This window comes from Olea europaea, chromosome 10, assembly GCF_002742605.1.
Source record: "Olea europaea var. sylvestris chromosome 10, O_europaea_v1, whole genome shotgun sequence".
Taxonomy (NCBI): domain Eukaryota; kingdom Viridiplantae; phylum Streptophyta; class Magnoliopsida; order Lamiales; family Oleaceae; genus Olea; species Olea europaea.
The window spans coordinates 4827702-4843882 of NC_036246.1; the positions used below are offsets into that span (position 1 = coordinate 4827702).

Below are 16181 nucleotides of genomic sequence, written 5' to 3' on the forward strand. Positions count from 1 at the left end.
ATGATTTTGTTATTCAACTTTGTCAATTCCCTTTGTAAGTGTAGCATAACTCTGGAGACTAAGATTTCTGCAGTCCTCGAGAATTTGCAATTGATGTTTCCATATAAGGTACAAGTTTCACAAGATATTTAGGGATTTGAATTTTAGTTTGGTATGTTTCTCTTGAAGAAGTTTAACCGTATAATGCATAAAAATATATAGACAGACGGAAAATTGAAACTTAAGTTCCCATAAATTAATAAATATTGTTGAGGAATAACACTTCAGAGCATTGGAAAAAACAAATAACAAAGATAAAAATAACAGTTGAAATCACGCAAGATAATATTTCATTCTAAATTATTACTTGCTCCTATAATTCCAATCGTTAATTTGCATAAGCAATTGTAATGTTCATATATATATATATGTGTGTGTGTGTATGTGTGTGTGCGTGTATCGATTTGCTCCAACCATGATGTCTATTCAACGTCTAAGAGCTGCTATTTTCTTGAGTTCCTATAAGGGCTCTATCCTCTGGTAAATTCATAGGTCCCTAGCAATTGCCTCTTCCATGTGTTTCTGTAATGACAAAAAAATTGTAGTATAAAAATACGAATGAAAACTAAAAGTTGAAACCTCAATTCATCCATCCACTATCAAATACATGGTCGAAATGGTACCTGCAACATATCTTCAAATGTTTTTTCTAATTCTTTTATTTCGCTTTCCGTGGTTTCCAGTTCGGCAATTACCTCTTCCTCTTCAGCGTTCAACTCTTCTTGTTCGGCTTTTATCTCTCGCATCTCGGCAAGTATCACATCAGTCTTGTCATTTAGCTCATCCAGGTAGGCATTTAGCTTTAGAAATTTCTGCATTAGATATAATGAATCCCATATGAGGTTCTCTTTAATTTTCAGAATACAATCCATTTCACCCCCACCAAATTATCACTCTTTCCCACAATGCTCCCTCTGATTTATCAACTGTACAAATAGTGCCCTTTCAGATATTAAATTGACCAACGGAAGGACATCAAAAACAGAGAAAAGAGAGTAAACTGATTAATTGTGTCAAAATTAAACTTACAAGCATAGTCTGCAAATTTTGGAGATAGGCGTGTGCGCGCTTCGTACAACCCTTGTGCCTTACAAGAAGCCCAAATTTTCTTCTTAAATGTCTGGCATAGTAAACTTATATCAGAATAAAATAGGCTAAAAGGAAGCATCGGTAAAAGGAAGAGAAAAATAACTCACTTTGGTGTGCACTTCTTCTGAGTTCTTCTAAGGATAGTTTTCCTTGTAAACGACATCTTTATAATCTGTAGGAAGGTTTAACTTACAAATCAAACATTAAGAAAAGATCTTTTGAATAAAACCCACTTCAGAAATCGTTTCAAGGAGTTAATGCAAAAGGTCAAAGAAAAACGACTAGAGAAATTTGATTATATAGAAAATTAAAGTTCACATACACAATAACATGTAGAACATAAGAAAAATTATATCTTTCCTTTCCTTTTACTCTAAGCTACGAACCATCTAAATTACATAATGATTGTTCCAAAAAAGCAACAAAAAAAAAAAAAAAAAAAAAAAAAAAAAAAAAAAGGTCAAAAGTGAAGAAGTTCGGTTCAAGCATGAAAGGGTAAATTCTTCATAGAACCTCCATTTAATAAAAAAAAAAAAAAATCGAGAAGGAGAAGAAAACTCTTTGCATTATAAAGTTCTGATAAACATAATTTTCCCCCAAAAAAAAAAAATATTCGAGCAAAAATAATACTAATGGACAAAAGTAAGTATATTTGCCCAATTTACAATAATTCATTGAGGTTCTTTTTTTAGTGTTCAAGATTCCTATTGTTGAGCTTTTTTCCTTAGAGATTGAGATTTTTGCCATCTTTATAGGCCAGTCAAATTTATTATTATTCGAGAATTTGCAGTTGGATCCATAGAAGTTTTCCAAAAAGGAAGAAGTTTCCTCAGCAATTTAGAGTTCTCAGTTTTAATTGGCAAATGAGCAGGAACAGGGCTACTTTGAGATCATTGGGCATATGACAAAGTAGCAACAGGAAGAGGAAGGAAGCTAACAGAACAAGGATATTCAGCTGATGAAGAAAAGCCCGTAGAGACCACTGCTGCATGCAAAATTATTGTTTAATTTTTATCTACAAGGAAGAACATTCTTCTTGAAGAGGTTTATATCATAATTTTGTGTCACATCAGAATTTATAACATTGTTAAGAACAATTAGACTGTGTGAGGTCTGACTGATACCTGAGAAAGGGAAAATTAAGTGACGACAAAGAGAGAAAATTCAATTTCCACATAATCTATGGAGAGTACAGTGTTACAATTATAATGGAATATAAACACATTCTCTCAAAAACTCACCCGATTTTCCCCTATTAATATGGAACATGAACATGATCATTATGATCGACTGTACAAAATTAAAGAAGATAAGTTTGTTTCGTTGTACTAATTTAGAATAGAAATTTCAGTCTTCGAAACTGATTTATAACCAATTAGCATCCACCAATATCAAACAGCTTTAGTACAATTTAACATGTCCAAAATATATATTTCTTCTTGATTCCGGCAAGAGTAATGTTAACTTCTGTTTCGTACTTCCATTTTCTTCAAGGTTCACACAAACTATCACAATTAAAAAAGACGGATACGAAGTCTATTCATGGAAGGGGTTAAAGAATTGAAAGAATGAGAGATAGCAACAAGGAAAAGAGAGCAAAAAAAATAACTACTACTTCATTCACTCAAACCTTATTCCAACACTCCAGTTGTTCCCTATGGTTTATCAGATTCGGAGGCTTGGCATTATATACTATAACTGATGGCAGCACATAATTACCAAAGGAAGTTCCCAATCTGTCATAGTTGTTTTTTTACTCATTAAGCCTTAGTACATCTTACATCTGGAATGCTGTGACTACCCGTATTCGGTGATCTCAAAATCTCTTCAAGAACTTTTCATAGCAATTGATACGTCTCCTGGAGGGGAACGCGAAAGCTTAATTGTTACAATAAAATGGAACTAAAGTTAAAAATCCTAATCAGTTAGGTACACTTAATTCACTGATTTACTCTTAAGTGGGCTTCAGATTTCTAAGTTCTCTCAGCTACAGCAAGCTTGTCCCGCAGTTGCTGAATCTGAAAAAATGAAAACCAGCCCTTAAATAACCCCTTTCAATTTCAGGATTCTCTGTATGTCAAACACACCTGCACCTCTCAATTTCAGGATTCTCTGCATGTCAAACACACCCGCACCTCTCAATTTTAGGATTCTCGAAAGGGGACTCAAATCAGTAAATTCCCACCAACCACAACAGTAACTATTAACCGAGAAAAAAAATTAAGAAAAAAGAAAAAGAAAAAGAAACCATATCTAATGTGTTGAATCGCTCAAGTCTCAAATCAGTGAATTCCCACCTTCACATGTCTCCGCTTCTCAAAAAAATTGGAATATACTAATTGAAATAATGAGGTACCAGTCAAAAGAACAACCAATTATTAAACAATGAGGAACGTTAGCATTGATTGAAGAAGTATAATATGTACTCAATCTAACCAAGAAGTGTAAACATGAACAAATCAAACAAGTTGGTTTGATTGTTAAACAAACCTTAATCGATACTATCAAAATCTCGTTGCCGACCTTTTGAAGTGAATAATCTGGAGGTGGATATGGAAGCAGTGATTCGTTGGGTGTTTGGTTTCTTGTTCCTGGTTCCGTTGTGTGAGTTAACGAGAGATGGTAATGATTTTATATATGGGTAGAGATGAGAGAGAGAACGTAGTGAGCAAATAGAAGAGCTGATAAATTAGAATTTTGGAAAGTTTGAATTACCCATCAAATAAAATTTAACTTCTCCTGAAATATTGTTACATGAAAAATATTTTTTATAATAAAAAAGCAGTCTAATATCTCAAAACAGAAACTTGGATAAAAATAAATTTTCTATAAAAAAATATTGTCAATGAAAAGCATACTCAAAGAAAATTCAAGTTTCAAAAACGTGAAAACGTAGACAAGCGGATTTGCAACTAGAGTCCCTATAAGATAGCACTTGGGATCCCATATATTCACTAAAATATCAATCAAGTCCCCAATAAATTTATTTTCATTTTAAATTCTTCAAACCTTCAATCTAGGTGCATATTGGTCCTTCTCAAATCTCAATATAAAAAAAAAATAAAAAAAAATCCACATTTCGTTCACTAAATCATGTATTTAAAATTTTGTTCATGTAAGTGGCAGAATTCTCAATAATCTTTATATTCTCTAAATTTCCACAAAAACTAGAGAGAACCCATTCCTTAATCTCATTTTAGCGAGAGCCAGTTCCTTGTTTCTCGTGAAACAAGGGGAATAAATGGGGTGGGGAGAAGGCGACAACAGTGGCTTATGAAGTAGAAGATTATTCATTTTTTTGACCTTTTTTTATTTATTAATTTTAATATTTTTATAGAAATATAAGGATTGACTAGAATTTTCCCATTTATGTATAGTCGTTAAATTAGTATGATTTGTAAGCAATTAATCATAATACCAAAATTTTAAAATTCTATGATTTTCACATATGAATCATTGATCAATAAACATATTGTTGACCTCCAAAAATAGTTCCAATAGGTTCCCTAATCTCGTCCCCTCGAAACCTGAGTAAGTAACACCCTGTCAAGAGGCAAAAGCCCCCAAACGAGAAAAAGATTCAACGATCATTTGCACTCCGATGGTCAAGTTAATGGCCGGACGGAAATAGATATATAGAGTGCAATAGTATGGAGATGAGAATTTGGCTAGAGAGTGTAGAACATACCTTAGTTGTGTGAGTGAATCCATATATATAGAGAAATGGAAGTGAAATTGGTCAAACGAGTTGGTGGGCCGAAGTCCAAGCCCAATAAGGAGGTGATCATATGAACTTAATAATAGGCACTTCGGCTAGCGCTTTGGCTGAACTCCTTAGGGCCTTGGTGGCGCCTCGACTGGCCTCGTCAGAGCCTCGGCTTTGGGGCCCAATTTTGATGGGCCTCATCCGAGTCCAATAAGATGACCCAATATGAAGTGGTAATTTATAGGTGTAATAGTAGTCCCCCAAGTTCGCGTCGTATTATTTATATGTGGGTCGGACTTGAAATATAAACTATTAAGTATGCGAAGTCTTACAAATTGCCTCAGAAAGATGGGTGGCTCCAATAAGCGGGACTTACGAACTGCCTCGAAAATATGCATCGATCTTAAATAGGCGTGGACTTACGAATTGCCTTGAGAAATATGAGTCGCTCCAATAAGTGAGGACTTACGAACTACCTCAGAAAATGTGTGTGAGTCAGAATAAGTGAGGACTCACGAATTGCCTCGAAAGATATACTGCATATATTTTTTTAAAATTTCGATAACATCTCTTCTGTAATATGGACTAAACCAATCCTGTAATACAATAAAATATATCCATGGCACATATACCAAATAAATTTGGGGTCCATTTGCCCCTTCAAATGCTCATAACTATAGGGTGTGACATATCATATTTCTCCAAGATATGTGCAGAGGGTCTGTCATGCATTATAGTAAATCATGTGCTCGCACAGCTCAGTGTATCAGTAATGTTATAGTGAAGCAAGTAACATGATGTTGACAATAAAATGAAAATGATGATAACACGACATATGTACTGGCTATGATGAAAATAATATATGACATGCTAGCAGTGATATGACATTCATGCTTGGAAGCAATAATGTGATGCGTATGTTAGTAGTGATATGGCATTCATGCTTGGAAGCAATAATGTGATGCGTATGCTAGCAGTAATATGTAGTCCCCCAAGTCTGAGTCATATTATTTATATGCTGGTCGGACTTGAAATGTAAGCTACTGTGATAAAGTTGATGTATAGACGATGCTCTGAATGTAAGTAGCATAGGTGACAGGGGCGATGCGTTGGATGCAGAGGCAATGCTATGATTGTAGTAGCAGAGGCGATGCTCTGGATGGAGTAGCAGAGGCGATGCTCTGAACTGAATATAAGTAGTTATACTAATACTGAAGCATACTGATATATATCAGCCGTTGACTTTTTAAGATTAGTTAAGTGTATGGTTGTTGCTGCAGTTGTAGGTTCAACTGTCTCTACCGAAGTGCTGACTCATAAGACGACGAGTGGGAGATGCTGAAACTTGTGAAGCTGAAGATCGGGACACATCTTCGACTGAGGCACTGAAGCTTCGATGCTATTTGAGGAAAGAGCTCATCTGCCACCGGTGCGCTAACCCACAGGGGACGACACGTTGGGAGATGGCTAAAACTTTGTAATGTTTAGGAGGGAACGCAGCCATCGAGGCGATGACCCACAGGGGACTCTGCGTCAGGTGCGTCTAAGTTTTCTAAAGCCGAGTGAGGAGCTCATCTGTCATCGGTACACTGACCCACAGGGGACGACGCGTTGGGAGATTGCTAAAACTTTGTAAAGCTTAGAAGAGAACACAATGACTGAGGCAATGACATACAGGGGACTCCGTGTCAGGTGCATCTAAACTTTGTAAAGTTGAGTGAGGAGCTCATCTGCTACCATTGCGCTGACCCACAGGGGACGACGAGCTGGGAGATGGTTAAAACATTGTAAAGTTTAGGAGGGAGCACAGCGGTTGAGGTGATGACCCACAATACTCGGCATAGGCTAATAGAGATGATAGTCAAAAAATGCCTTTGAATGAGAGAGATCAAGCTAACAAATTTTTGCCAAATACATGGTGTGTGCAAATGGCCATTTCTAAGATATGTAGGGGTAAAGATAACTCATTTCCAGCCATTAAAATAAGCTCCATCATCATCCCCTTGAAATTATTTGAAGAAGAATTATTTGACAACATTGAGAATTGCTTGAACATCCAAAGAAACCAATTGGCAAAGTTGCTAATTGGACCCTTAGCTAGATGCATTGACAACTTGCAAAGGGAATGAGAGTTGATGCTCTAATAATTACAATAGCGAGCCAACGGCTTTCATCAAGATCAAACAGAAAAGTGTAGAAATTCCCTGAAAAGCAAGGTCTGTCCATGGTGCTTTTCGAGTTGATAATATGCCCCAAAGCAAGAAATGAGGCTCTTCCAATTCCAGCCCCAAAGCAAGAAATGAGGCTCTTCCAATTCCAGCCATATATTGGCGAAAATGGTTGATGTTGTTGATAAAATATTGTACTTAAAGTAAATTTTGAATTAGAAGAGCACATGAACTGTAAATAGGCCTAGTAGAATCATAGTACCAAATGTTGGAGCATTTTAGACATGTCCATTCAATATGATAAACTGTTGGAGCATTTTAGACCCATTCAATATGATAAACTGCAACCTCACATGAACTATAAATAGGCCCATTCAATATGATAAACTGTTGGAGCATTTTAGACCAAAGGAATCAAATTGGCCCAATATAATAAACTCCCGGCCCAAGAGAAGTCCAAATTAGTCATCCAAATTTTTTGTTGACAAGTAGCTTCTACTGGCACACAAAGCAGGCGAAAGTACACGCTTATTTTTGAATTAATGTATTTGTACCAAATGTCTTACCTAATTTTTTATCGAATTGACAAGTGGCGGGTCATCCATTTGGTAAATAATTTGGCACATACAACATTTCCTTTTGATGTGTATGAAAATTATAGCCCGACCCCGAACTTTCAAGCATGGCCCGAGGTAAATACCTCGACCACTCTCATCTCCAAATATCGTTTAAAATGTGGTCGGGTCTCTCATAAGTCGGACCTAATAATCGGGTCCTACTAAGGTCGGGTCCACATGCCAAAATATTGTCCTCTTCTCGAGTCTCTTGCGAGTTTTAGTGCTCCTATGACTCAACTGTTTATCATTATCTAAATACTAAACGTGTTACAATTCATGCCAAACCTAAAGTGGTAATTGTGATATAACTCAATCACTGTACAAGATAAAGATTACAGGTGGTTGAATCCTGATACAACTCAACCACTGACATCTATAAATACAGGACTCAGCTCCATTATTCGGGTATGTCTTTACAATACAATTACAGCACATACTTTTACACAATTTCCCTCTCTGACTTAAGCATCGGAAGGGCGACGAGCACACACCTCGTTGCCTTTGTTTCAGGTACTGGAAGGCTCCGTTTGTGCTCGATCCCAGTCCTCAATCTCGAGAAATCAACAGGTACAATTTTTGACATCATCATTGGCGCCGTCTGTGGGAACCAGATTACGGTTAACCATGACGGAAACACATGGAAAAAGTCTATCTAAGATTCTGAGAAAGTTGGAGACGGGCTTTGGAAAATATGGATGGGGATGGATTACTTTTGACTCCACGATGTAGATCCACATAAAGAACAGGGGGAAAAAGGTGGATCTGGGAAAGAGAGTTGATAAGGTCAAGAAGGTTCATTATTCAGCTTGGGTTTCAGATCGGAGGTGAAATAAGGAAATAGCCCCAAATCAAATAGAGAAATATGACTTCCTATCACTCGGATTAACCTGGTAGCAGTTAAACTCTACCTCTAGCCACAATATTTTTTAAAAAACCCCGCCATTCTTCTACCTCCAGTTACGATCGGAAGCTCTAGGTCCACCGCAAATCATGTATATAAAATAACCTCTGAGGCAGAAACAGGAGAAAAAAGGGAAAGCCGTGTTCGGTCACCGCCGCCAAAGCTACTATCAAAGAGAAAATTAAGGATGTGAAGACACCACTGGATCAGGCCACGCAGAAGCACCACTCGTTCAGGTTCGCCACTTTCCTAGAGAGAGAGAGGACGCGGCCGCCGCCATGGACAATATGGATGGGGAGGAGCTTTACGACCGTGTACTCACTGTTAACTATGCTCTACCAGAGAAAATCAAGGGTGGTGAACAAGGATGGGCCGCCCAGCCTATTTGGGCGGATGATGATACATATAAACTTGACGCTAAACATTAATTTGATGGAGATAAATTAATTTGATCACAATCAATCTACACAATCACCGTTAACGAAGGTAACCATCGGTCCGTGGTCCAGGTTCTGCCTTCTGCCCATTGTATCTACATTAATTTGATGGAGACAAACAAGTAATGTGATTTCCAAGCCAGAATATTGGTAGCATTTGTCGTGGTCTTTCTGCAATCAATTTATCCTCTCTCTACAGCTGGATTTTTTCTTCAAATTGACTAGTTCACGTGCTCTTCCTTGGTGCCTTTGGGCTGAGACAGGTTAGTTCACTCCATAAGCAACTTGGGCATCTAATGAGATTTAAAAAGTTTGGCCTATGAATTTATTTTCCTTGGATCCTTTTTGTACTTGCATTTGGGTCATTACAATTTATTCCCACTTCTACATCTAAAATATAATTGGGCTGCTCCGATTTGAATCCATTATCCACTTGGGCCTCAAATTGGATTTAAAAGTTGAAATTGTTCAAATAGAATTGGGCCTATGAGTTTATTTTCCTTGGACCTTCTTTGTACTTTGCATAGATAATTATTGGGCTGCCACAATTACTCCCATTTGGAGATTTATAAACTTTGATTGGGCCTCTTGCTATTTCACCCGATAGGAATTTAACTGGGCAAATATTATTATTTACCCTCTTTCTCATTTTAATCCCAAACTTAAATAGTGGGCTGCTTAATAAATTGGTAGAAATAAATTCCTCAACTTTGAAAATCAATTGGAATTCTCATGTCCTCTTCATATGACAATATGAAGGCAATAAAGAGCATAGCAGAATGGGTACTTGCAAATATATTAGTTTGAAGACACCAATCACACAACATACATTATCTGTGTTTTAATTCTTGAAAAGCATATATTTTGGTGTTATCAATGCTCATGCTTATGGTATGATTATTTGGTTATGAATTACAATAACAATTGGTTCACTCACACTAAGTGCTCATCAAAGCCCTGCTCCGCGTAGGCACCTAAAGCCCTGCTTCGCGTAGGCACCTAAAGCCCTATCACGAGTAGGCACATCAAAGCCCTACCACAAGTAGGCACATCAAAGCCTTGCCCCGTGCAGACACCAAAGCCCTGTCACGAGCAGGCACCTCAAAGCCATGCCCCGCGCAGGCACATCAAAGCCCTACCACGAGTAGGCATATCAAAGCCTTGCCCCGCGCAAGCACCAAAGCCCTATCACGAGTATGCACATCAAAGCCCTACCACAAGTAGGCACATCAAAGCCTTGCCCCGTGCAGGCACCAAAGCCCTGTCACGAGCAGGCACCTCAAAGCCATGCCCCACGCAGGCACATCAAAGCCCTACCACGAGTAGGCACATCAAAGCCTTGCCCCGCGCAAGCACCAAAGCCCTATCACGAGTAGGCACATCAAAGCCCTACCACAAGTAGGCACATCAAAGCCTTGCCCCGTGCAAGCACCAAAGCCCTGTCACGAGCAGGCACCTCAAAGCCATGCCCCGCGCAGGCACATCAAAGCCTTGCTCCGCGCAAGCACCAAAGCCCTGTGACAAGCAGGCACATCAAAGTCCTACCACGAGTAGGCACATCAAAGCCTTGCCCCGCGCAAGCACCAAAGCCCTATCACGAGTAGGCACACCAAAGCCCTGTGACAAGCAGGCACATCAAAGCCCTACCACGAGTAGGCACATCAAAGCCTTGCCCCCGCGCAAGCACCAAAGCCCTATCACGAGTAGGCACATCAAAGCCCTGTCACGAGTAGGCACATTAAAGCCTTGCCCCGCGCAAACACCAAGCCCTGTCACGAGCAGGCATATCAAAACCCTGTCCCGAGCAGGCACCATCAAAGCCTTGCTCCGCGCAAGCACTAAAGCCCTGTCACAAGCAGGCACATTAGAGTCTTGTCCTGCACAAGCACCTCTAAGCTTTGCCCCGTGTAAGCACCCCTAAGTCTCGTAATGAATCAAAGTAATAAACCCGACCACGAGTCTGTCCCGAGCTTGTCAGGCTCAACCTATTATTAAATTCATTGGAGCACAGCTCGAGATATTATTTCACATTGGGCTCGGGGGCCTGTCCTCGAGCTCAACACATTGTCTACTCCCAGTCAGAAGGGCTTGGGATAATTGCTTCACATTGGGCTCATGCCTATCTTCGAGCTCAATTCTTTTTTTCAAATCCCAGCCACAAGAGCTCGGGATGGTTGTATCACGTTGAGCTCGGGGGCCTATCCTCGAGTTCAATCCATTGTCAAATCCTAAACACAAGAGCTCGGGATAAGTCTCTCACATTAGCTTGAGATTATCCTCGAGCTCAATACAATCTAATCCTAGATGCAAGGGCTCGATATAATTATTGCACATTGAGTTCGGGCTATATCTCCTAAATGAATCTTTGTCCATTCGTCAAACCCATTACTTCCAAAACTTTTAACAAAGCTCGAGGTTGAGCTCGTTCTTTTCAACTTCTAAACAAGGTAGAGTCAAGCTCTTTCACATCAAGTACTGATAAAGCTTGAGCTCGGTCATGCCAAATTCTTTTACAAGGTCGAAGTCGAGCTCAGTTCTCTCAAAAATTTCAACAAGATCCGTGTGCTCGGGGGCCTATCGACTTGACATGAGCATGCCTATTCTTGAACTTAATATACTTATGCATCTCATGCCAGAAACTCCCACATTGCACACGAGCTCCTGACATGGATGCACGGGGGCCTATGATGTGTATGAAAATTATAGCCCGACCCCGAACTTTCAAGCATGGCCCGAGGTAAATACCTCGACCACTCTCATCTCCAAATATCCTTTAAAATGTGGTCGGGCCTCTCATAGGTCGGACCTAATAATCGGGTCCTACTAAGGTCGGGTCCACATGCCAAAATATTGTCCTCTTCTCGAGTCTCTTGCGAGTTTTAGTGCTCCTATGACTCAACTGTTTATCATTATCTAAATACTAAACGTGTTACAATTCATGCCAAACCTAAAGTGGTAATTGTGATATAACTCAATCACTGTACAAGATAAAGATTACAGGTGGTTGAATCCTGATACAACTCAACCACTGACATCTATAAATACAGGACTCAGCTCCATTATTCGGGTATGTCTTTACAATACAATTACAGCACATACTTTTACACAATTTCCCTCTCTGACTTAAGCATCGGAGGGGCGACTAGCACACACGTCGTTGCCTTTGTTTCAGGTACTGGAAGGCTCCGTTTGTGCTCAATCCCAGTCCTCAATCTCGAGAAATCAACAGGTACAATTTTTGACATCATCACCTTTTATTTTTACGACCGCGCTATGGTGACCGAAACGGTTAACAGAAACTTTGACCTCCTAACATGGAAATACAACCATTAAATCCAATAGGGGCGCGCCACTTGTCAATTCGATCATCCATTTGGTAAATAATTTGGCACATATAACATCTCCCTTTATTTTTACGACTACGCTATGGTGACCGAAACGGTTAACAGAAACTCTGACCTCCTGACATGGAAATACAACCGTTAAATTAAAAAGGAAGACAAAAAATTAATAAACCAAACAAGGACCCGGTCTAATGTGTCAAACCCCATAACTCACTACCCTCGTTATCCCATTTTTCCCAGACGATTCTACCAGATTTAAACCCTAAACTGCCGACACGGATTATCTCACACCCTCCGAGGTCAGCACGAAAAGAAGGCATATATACCCTTCATCGCTTGCTACCCCAGAAGGACCCATTCTTGTCTTCGTTTGTTGAGTGTATCCAGCTTCACCAGTGTTGATTTGGTTTATAGCAAGTGAAAGAAAGTTCGAATATGTAGGGTTTTCGATGGATTGACTATACTGTTAATTTTTGGGGGGTTAATTTTTTTTCTCATTCTGTAGTCAGTAGCAGTCGTTGGGTCGAAGGAAGGTTTTTTTTTCTTTTTATTCTCCTAAATCGTGTGCATTGTAAACTAGCTAAAGTATTGGCTTGGATATTATGTATGTTGTTTCCAATTGCATTATACCAGATCCAACACAATGTTTTAGATGATTTCGTTGTTGCTTATGAGTCGGTTTTCATTTTGCACTATCCGGTTGTCACTAATATTAAATCACTCGAGTCTTATAGTTGGAAGATTACGGGGTTGGTATGTGGGTAGATAAAAAAACTATGATCGAACACTTGAAATTTGTTCTGCAAAATTTCCATTGATTCTTTGGATAGTTTTTTGTATTCTGTAATCTCAAAAGAACATGAAGTTAGCTTCTTCTTCTTCTTCTTATTTTTTATTTATTTATTATTATTATTATTATTTTTTATGTCACTTCTGAATGAGGGCTTTCATTCAGGAATGCCCCTAAGTTTTTATTTATAATTTAAAGAACTTTTCTTTCAATTTCTATTTCTAAACTCTCAGATGTTGAAATTTTGATTTTTCTCATTATAATGTGTAATATTTTTAGATGTCTGGAATATGTACAGATAACAATAAGATTGCTTTAATGGATGCAAGCTCTTAGTAGTTTGGAATATGTACCGAAAGCAATTTAATGACCTTATTCACTTATGCATTTCCGGCAGTAGTTTCATCGCTACGTGGTAGTTAAGTAATGTCGTTTTCTAATTGCGTCATTGTATGAGGACTCAGAGAGTGTGTTTGATTGTCATGAAAAATATTATCTAGAAAAGAAAATATTTTTCATCTTTTGTGGAAAATAAAAATCACCTCTACCCGAGGAAAATATTTTCCTTAAAAACAAGAAAAATTAGGCATATTTTCAAAAGTTGGAAAATGTTTTCCATGAAAAAAAATAGCAATCAAACACTCCAAGTAGAAATTTGGGTGGAAAATTGATATTTTTCATGAAAAATAAATGTAATCAAACACACCCTCAATATGAATTGTCCATGTGGTATTATGTTTTTTGTTATGCGATGTGGATGGGTTGGAGTTGCCATTTAAGGAATGTGTAGTATCAAGGTCAGAAAGTCTTATCTGTTCATTTTGATGGATACTGCATGGTCTCTTCTTTTCTACTGGTAATTTATATCCGTGGATCAAGATATTGGATTGTAAATTTTGAAGTAACTTATATCCAGTAAATGAGGTAAAGTGTGTGTGTAAATATGAAAATAATGACTATTAAAAATATTGAGGCAAAACCAACTTGGACTTTGATCAAATTGCGTCGTCTTACCATGTTTAAGCATTGTCTCTTTGTTATGTAAATTCTGTTCATTTCAATGAAATGATTTATATAGAAACAGCAGCAAGTCTTATTAATTGGGTCCTTAAGACACATTTCCATCCTCATGTGCCTTCCAGCATAAAATGAAATTATCTAAGTTCTTCAGACAGTGTTATATTGCTCGTCACCAATCAAGAGATAAAATAAAACCCATGTAACACTTGAGATAATATGAGCATCCAATCTACATAGTTTCCAATATTCTTCAGCCTTTTAGCATCCAATACATTAACTCACCTTGCTCACAAGCGCTAATAACTTACAAAACATGAAGCACAGAAGTTCTCCTGGACCAACCATTAAACAATATATGTATACAGAACCCCTCTACGAGTTTGCCTCCAATTTTCCTTGAAGAGTCTCCCACAACCATTCTTCCCTTTATGCTCGAGAACAAAACTCAGACAGTTCTATACCTCAAAAATGAAAACTACGTTGTCAACAATTATTACAATAAGTACAAGATAAAAACCGTTGAATATTACTTAAAACACACAAATTAACGAGATCACATCACCCACCTCAGGTACAGTCACAGTCACACCATTCCATCATGTTACGCCATGACCCAGCAATTTTGTATTTTCAAGATCATTCTCGTCATCGGACTCCACCAACATAACGGTTTCAACATCGTCCAAAATTTCTTTCCCTGCGACAAAAAGCTGATTGATGCAACATATTCAGTTATGGTCGTTTATAACATATACAAATTTGGCTTCTTATGAGTACGTTGTCTACAGGAGAAACTTCCATGGAATTAACAAAATCATCATGTTTCTACTTAACAAATTCCTGCCTATTCTGCTGAAAATAAGTATCATGTTTATACTTCAAATCAAATAAAATTTCAGATTTCACACAATGAAAATGGAGATTTATCTACACACATCATCCTATACATCAAATTCACAGAACAAAATTACTCTACTCTAACTTTGAAGAGTTCTAATTGTTCTGAAGCTTTCCCGTCATTAAAAAAAAAAAAAAAAAAGGAATCACACAACAAACATAAAAAGATTGAACCCAGATACAAATAATCCCCTTATCAAAAGATGTGGAACATACTTGAAGAAAATCGATAGTAACTAAAAACAGTGTGGCTGGAAAGAGGAAAAGTTTTTAGATTTGATAAATTTTTTTCCCAAATTTGAAGAAAGTTACAAAGAAAGATGATGGTGCGACACAGCATTTCCAACATTTACAGCTTCATAAATCTTACTTAGCATTTCAAACACAACGAAAATAGAGATTTGAACTCATTTCTCTTCCCAGATTTTAAAACAAATTTCAAATTTCAAAAATAATTTTAGATTTTACAGTAAATTTCAGCTTTTACCTTTTCTGTCATAATTTCGAGGCAATGGTCGGAACAAATGTGCGGCGAAATCGAAAATGGCCAAATCTAGAATGAAGGTGTGGCCAAATCGATGGTGTTGGCGCTGTAGACTTCGGAGGTATGGCTGGATTATGAGCAGCAAAATGGAGACTGTGTAGATAAGAAATGAAAAGGCAAGAAAGATGCCGTCCAAATTACTAATGAATTAGGAACTAAAATGGGTAATCCGACCGCGGTTTTGGTTTTGATTGGTTTTTAAAAAATCAAAAACAAAATAGATTAAAGAATTATTAATTAATTCATGGCACGTCATTCTGTCATGAAACAGGTCAAAGCGCATGGTAAAGTAACATTTTCCATAAGAGATTCCCTCCTCGCTTTGCCGCTTTAGTTTAAGGGCCGTGCTATTTGCACAGAACCCTGTGCACAGGGTTCTGTGCAAGGAGAGAAATCCTTAGTTTAATTGGCCAAACCTAATTCCAATTTTTTCACCTCCAAATTTCTTGTGTGTGATAAAATTCTTTTTCCTGGATTTTGCAAGAAATTTTATTTAGCTCGTCAAATTGCCACGATTGGCTGTGATATAATTCTTTCTCCTTGACATAATATTCATTTTGGGTCAAAAAAATTCGGCTGAATGGACTACACATTTGAGCTCTTCGAGTTTCTTCAAGGTATGCCAATCA

The 16181-nt window shown here is 37.9% G+C and overlaps 1 protein-coding gene and 1 long non-coding RNA gene across 4 annotated transcripts; both read right to left on the reverse strand.

Annotated features, from left to right (window-relative positions):
- Positions 1–271: 271 nt before the first annotated feature.
- On the reverse strand, positions 272–3810 carry LOC111400961. 2 transcript variants are annotated; one of them, XM_023028450.1, is made up of 5 exons: positions 3652–3810; positions 1236–1300; positions 1069–1159; positions 663–851; positions 272–561 (listed from the first exon to the last, which is right to left on the reverse strand). In XM_023028450.1, the coding sequence occupies exons 2-5, from the start codon at positions 1289–1291 to the stop codon at positions 526–528; spliced, it is 372 nt and encodes a 123-aa protein (XP_022884218.1). In that variant the 5' UTR covers positions 1292–1300; positions 3652–3810; the 3' UTR covers positions 272–525. The 2 variants fall into 2 exon arrangements, with proteins under 2 accessions (XP_022884218.1, XP_022884217.1); XM_023028449.1 differs by having other exon boundaries at positions 3619–3809.
- A 10668-nt stretch (positions 3811–14478) lies between these two features.
- Positions 14479–15731, reverse strand: LOC111402601. 2 transcript variants are annotated; one of them, XR_002704309.1, is made up of 3 exons: positions 15496–15728; positions 14678–14821; positions 14479–14566 (listed from the first exon to the last, which is right to left on the reverse strand). It is a non-coding gene; the product is annotated as an uncharacterized LOC111402601 (long non-coding RNA). The 2 variants fall into 2 exon arrangements; XR_002704308.1 differs by having other exon boundaries at positions 14479–14821; positions 15496–15731.
- Positions 15732–16181: the final 450 nt, after the last annotated feature.